Source organism: Gracilinanus agilis, chromosome X (assembly GCF_016433145.1).
Source record: "Gracilinanus agilis isolate LMUSP501 chromosome X, AgileGrace, whole genome shotgun sequence".
NCBI classification, from domain to species: Eukaryota; Metazoa; Chordata; class Mammalia; order Didelphimorphia; family Didelphidae; genus Gracilinanus; species Gracilinanus agilis.
This window is the reverse complement of record NC_058136.1, coordinates 6,576,097-6,582,304: the sequence shown is the minus strand read 5'-3', so window position 1 is coordinate 6,582,304 and position 6,208 is coordinate 6,576,097. Positions and strand designations below refer to the sequence as shown.

The following is a 6,208-nucleotide window of genomic DNA, read 5'->3' as shown; positions in this document are numbered from 1 at the left end:
ACAAGGGAGAGGTGTCAGAGATTATGCAGTTTCAGAAGGGCTCCTCTTTGAAAAGAGTCCAGTTCATTCCTTTGAAAAGAGAAAAAGGGGGAGGGCTGTCAACAAGGAGTGATTTGATGTTAATAAAATAGCTCTTGTAAATTCAGCTCATCCATCTCTAGGCTCTAGAGAGGAAATGGGGGGTGGGGGCTGTATCAGGCAATACTTTTAGGCTTTGATGGGTACTCAGTACTGTCAAGTTACCCTGTAAGTCAGGATGGAAGACACAAAGGAGAGGAGATTCAAATATTTTCCTGCAAACTCCTCACAGCTGAGGGAGACATCTCTAATAGCTTACTTAACTCAAGAGACAACAACATCATAATATTCTAGGTTTAGGACTGGAAGAAGCCATCTAGTCAGACTCTTGCACTCATAGAGGTGGAAACAGAGACCCAGAAGATGAAGTGACTTGCTCAAAGGCACACACAGGATTGTAAATTTGGAGTTTAAAGGGCCCTCAGAGGCCACATGGTCCTATCCCTTCACTTGACAGGTGGAGAAACTCAGGCCTAGAGAGGGGAAGTAACATCTTCAGAGTCACATAGGTAAAATCAATGGTGGTATTGGAACCCAAGTCTTCTGATCCCAGAGCCACTGTAAAACAGGTTTTTGGAGTAGGAGAGCAATACGTGTCAGAGTTTTGCTTTAGCAAGGTTCTTTTGACATATGGGTGAAAGATGGAAAGATTGTAGAGAGAAGGCAGCATGACATGCTGGACCTAGGACCAAGCTGACTTGGTTTTGAATCCTACCTTGAATACTTTCTTAGTAATGTGGTCAAGGTCAAGTCACCACTTCTCAGAATTTTGTTTCCTCATTTGAGATATGAGAATGATATTCCCACTCTCAGGCTCTCAATAAGATCTCCTCCTTCCTCCTTCCCCTTTCTTCCTTCCCCCAAGGACACTAAAAGGAAAGAATCCTTTGAACTTGGAAATTCAGCAGAAATCAAGGCTGTGATTACTCTGAATTCGGGGCTCAGAAGTCTCTCAAGTCTATGGATGTCTTGCTTTCCATTCACTGCACTGGTACCTACACAAAGGCAGGGCATGTCACTACATTACACGATCAGAGATTAAGTAGTTAGAAGGGCCCTTTGAGAGATCTCCCAGAGTTCTGAGTACAGAACTAGGCACTAACAGAAAGAACATCAACTGTCAGAGCAGGAAGAGTTCTGAAATTATCAGGTCTGTTCAACCCTCTTCCTTTTAGAGGTGAAAAGTGAGGTTCCATGAAGGGAAGAAAGCCATTCCAGGTCCCAGAGACTGTTGAATACAAGAGCCAGGACTTTTGGACCCAGATCTTCCAACTCTTCATCTGGTACTCTTTCCACTTCCATCTACTGTTCATTAAATATTTAATTACTGGTTAATTAGAAGCCCAGAGACTTGGATTCAAGAAAAGGCCTGACTATAATCTACATGACCTCAAACTTAGTGCCTTTATCCAACTAGAAAAGAGAGATGACTCTTGTCCATGCTTTCTGGGGAGGGGGCCAGGGAAGTCAAATAGATTCCAAATGGATTCCAAGGCATCATTGACTGTTTAGCTTTAGGAGCCAAATGGATCTTCCATCTTTTTTTAGGGGGCTAGACCTCAAATACATCAGTGCAAGTTCCAGAGGGCTAACCCACATAGCATCCCAAACATGATAGTAGTTACTATCTATGGACCATTTGGTAAAATCAAGGAAAGCAGGGAGGTCAGTGGCCCAAAGCTATCCCGGAGTGTGGGTAGGACATCCTGGTTTGGGGACCCTGTGCACATCACTTAACCTCTCAGGAACCCAGGTGGGGAATTTCCACGCCATGATCAAGTCACAGATCTGGACATGTATAAATAGAAAACTCAGTGAAGTAGCCAATAGAGGCCCAAGAAACAGACCCTTTTTGCTTTGCCATCCAAGAGTGAGAAGCATTCACCAGAAGTCTTACCCTTTCCATCCTTGCCAAATAGTTTTAGATTCTGATTATTCTGAAAAACAAATTGGCAAAAAATATAAAGCAGAGAAAAAACAAGGTAAAAAGAAACTTTTTGGTTCTGGACAAAATAAATGGCTCTTTTTTATTTTGTCTGGTGAAAAGCATGGTGACATCTTAGTTTTTAGGAAAAGAAATTGAAATCATGGTGTGAGTGTGTGATATATTTGATTGTAGCTAATGAATGTGGTATTACAATTCTAGACTTCAAAACACAATTACAAAACATTTATCATCAAAACTATATGGTAGGGGCAGGTAGGTGGCTCAATGGATTGAGAGCCAGACTTAGAGATGGGAGGTCCTAGGTGCAAATCTGGCCTCAGACACTTCCTAGCTGTATGATTCTAGGCAAGTCACTTAACCCCCCATTGTCTAGCCCTTACCAGTCTTCTCCCTTGGAAACAATACTTTTTTATTGTTAAATAAATAAAAATTTAAAACGATATGGTACAAGGGGGGAAAGAAATCAATCAAGAGAAGAGAAGAGATAAATCAGACTCTAACTAAAAGTATACAAAATACTAAGGTTTCATAAACCTGTAGAAAACAAAAAGTAGAGAAAGGATTCATTAAAAAAAATTTTAACTTTTACCTTCTGCCTTAGAATCAATACTATGTATTGGCTCCAAGGCAGAAGAGTGGTAAGAGCTAGGCAATGGGGGTTAAGTGACTTACCCAGGGTCATACAGCTAGGAAGTATCTGAGGCCAGATTTGAATCCAGGACCTTCTGTCTAGGCCTGGCTCTCAATCCACTGAGCCACCCAGTGGCCCCCAGGATTCATTTTTTAAACAAACATACTTGGGGAAATTGGCAGGCAATTTGGCAGGAAATGGATTTAGACCTACATCTCACACCATATACTTCAGTAAATTCCATCTGGATGACAGCCAAGCACAAAACAAAATCATTAAAAGGACAGAAAAAGCTGAACTATGTTTCTATTTCAATCGTGAAGAGTTATTTTCCCCCAAATCAATAAACAGCAAATAGGGATGAGATAAATGTATTTGACTGCATTAAAGAAGAAATGTCATTACAGCAAACAATATAATTAAAAGAAATTTAGATTGAGGGAAATGGATGGCAAATATGACAGACAAAAACTTGAAACCTAAATTAAAGAATTGGTACAAGGTTAGAATGGTAACTCTAGGTCCACAATAAGTAGTTGATTAAAGGACGCAAAAAGACGTTTTTTCTAAAAGGCTACACAAAATGTTAACTTGAAGAAAATGGCCAACTAGTAATCAAAGAAATTCATATTAAAACCACTGAGCAATCCATTCTCTCTTTCTCTCTCTCTCACACATGGCACTCCCCAGTGGTGTAATTTCAAACTTTTACAAATCTTTTTGGAGGACAATCCCTTCCAGCTCTAGTGCTATGGTCCCAGGGTCTTTATACAATAACACATGGAACCTAACCCCATCCCAGAGAAGGCACAGACATTTATTAAATCTTTGCACAGTCCACAGGAGGGCAAACTAATCTGTTCACAGTCCTCTGTACCGCCATAGTCATGACATCACAAGCAGAGGCCTTTGTGACACACCACCCCACCCCTTTATGACAGTCTCCCAACCAACTCCTTATGAAGTGGCTCCCTGGACACTCAGAGTCTTTCCAGACCTGACCCTGTCTATAGCAACAGCCCCTTCCAGGCTCCCATCCCAGTTCCCGTCCTGCCCCTGTTCTTAGCACAGCCCCTCTGGCCAAGCAGCTTAACAGCCTTTGGCTGTAGGCACTTTGCTTGCGGAGCTCCAACTCTGGCCCCGTCCTCGCCCCTCATTCGCCAGCAGCCAGGCTTACGTTGTGAGTGCTAGCTTCGGTGGGAGGGACCTGGGGGAGGGGGCGAGTCATCTGCCGCTGTCTTCAGCTTCTTTGCCTCTGACGCCAGCACCTCTGGGGACGCCGTGGACACCATTTAGGCTTCTGGTTAGTCTCCATCCTTTCCACAGCCTTCCCTAGTGACCAGATGGCGGCCTATATTCCCCAGGCTGGGGGCACCAGACTGGGTGGGGGTGGGCTGTTTGGGCTCGACCTGACCCCAGGCACAATAGGACTTCCTGGAGGTTCCCATGGGCATGGCATCCCAAACATGATGGCATCTCTCTACGTGGGCGACCTCCACTACGATGTGACAGAAGCGATGCTCTATGAGAAGTTCAGCCCAGCCGGTCCTATCCTATCTATCCGAGTGTGCAGGGACGCCATGACCCAGCACTCCCTTGGCTACGCCTACGTGAACTTCCAGCATCGGGCCCATGCAGAATGGGTGCTGGCCACCATGAATCTGGACGTTATCAAGGGTAACCCTGTCCGCATCATGTGGTTCCAGAGGGACCCTGGCCAGCGTAAAAGAGGTGTGGGCAACGTATTTGTCAAAAACCTGGAGAAGTCCATCGATAACAAGGCCCTGTATGACACCTTCTCTGCCTTTGGACGTATTCTGTCCTGCAGGGTCATCAGTGATGAGAATGGTTCTAAGGGCTATGGTTTCGTCCACTTTGAAACCCAAGAGTCCGCTGGAAATGCCATTGAGAAAATGAATGGGATGCTTCTAAACAATCTCAAAGTGTTTGTTGGACGCTTTAAATCCCGCAGAGAAAGAGAGTCCGAACTGGGAGTTAAAGCCAGAGACTATACCAACGTTTACATCAAGAACTTTGGAGAAAACATGGATGATCAAAGACTTACAGAAATATTTGCAAGGTATGGACCTACTTTGAGTGTAAAAGTGATGACTGATGACTGTGGAAGATCTAAAGGTTTTGGATTTGTGAGTTTTCAGAGACACGAAGATGCCCAGGCAGCTGTAGATGACATGAATGGCAAGGAGCTCGATGGAAAGCAAATTTATGTTGGTCGAGCTCAGAAAAAAAGAGAAAGACAGACAGAACTCAGGCGCCATTTTGAACAAATTAAACAAAACAAGCACATCAGATATCAGGGTGTTAACCTTTATGTAAAGAACCTTGATGACACCATTAATGATGAATAACTAAGAAAAGAGTTTTCATCATTTGGAACAATCACCAGTGCAAAGGTTATGATGGAGAATGGCCGCAGCAAAGGATTTGGCTTTGTCTGTTTCTCTTCTTCCAAAGAAGCTGCCAAAGCTTCCAGGGAAATGAATGGTAAACTTGTAGCAAGTAAGCCATTGTATGTATCTTTAGCCCAACAGAAAGAGGAGCACAGGATGCACCTCACAAACCAATACATGTACAAACTAGCTCACATCAGATCCATTCCTAGTCCCGTATTCAGTCCATACCTAGCAAGTTCTTCACCTTATTTTATGACACCTATTCTACCAAGTCAGAGCCAAGCAGAATTATATACTGCCCTCCAATTGGCTCAGCTTAGATCAAGCCCCCACTGGATTTCTCAGAGTATCAGGCCTCCTTCATTCCACACCGTAACCAGGGCTATTTGCCCAATGATTCCTGGAGCAACATTTAGTCATCTACGGTCAACTTCAGAGATTCCAAGAATCGTGACAACTTCAAGGGTTGTTAAGTCCCCAGCACGGCTGTTGAGACCATTACCTGCCATAGGAACATTTCTCCCAACTATTCCCGAAGTTCAGCACTTAAAATGTGTTGCTGGTGTCGATTATCCTGAGCAACCTTTTAGCATATCATCATATATTTCTACCCTGCCAGCTGGGCACATATTAACAGCTTCTATGCTAGCATTGCACTTCCTCTACAGCAAAAGCAGATATTAGGGGAACAGCTATTTCCAATCATTCAAGGCATATATCCTACTTTGGCTGCTAAAATCACGGGCATGCTACTGGAGATAGACAACTCAGAGATTCTTCATATGCTTGAGTCACCGGAATCTCTCCATTACAAGGTCAATGAAGCTGTGACTGTCTTACAGACTCATTAGGCTAGAGAAGTCTCCCAGAAGGAAGTCAGTGGTGCCACAATGGAGCACCAACTTAAAAAGACAAGATAATATTATAAGGGATCGCCAAATGGGAGCATGTGTCTACTTCAGAGAAAAGTATCCCAATATGAAAAAACTCAGTGTTGCAAAAAAAAAATAAAATAAAATAAACCTCTGCAAACGTAAAATTAAAAAAAAAAATTTAAAAAGGTGTGTGAAAATCTTTTAAATGAACAACCTACGCCAGAGCCACTTTAAGTTCAGGTCCTTAGATTAATCTTTTATC

The 6,208-nt window shown here is 43.2% G+C and overlaps 1 protein-coding gene across 1 annotated transcript; it reads left to right on the top strand.

The window, feature by feature from the left end:
- Positions 1–4,123: 4,123 nt before the first annotated feature.
- Positions 4,124–5,922, top strand: LOC123253481 (polyadenylate-binding protein 1-like). Its single transcript, XM_044682667.1, is given in 2 exon segments — positions 4,124–5,719; positions 5,722–5,922. Coding segments are annotated over 2 exon segments (1,797 nt in total).
- Positions 5,923–6,208: the final 286 nt, after the last annotated feature.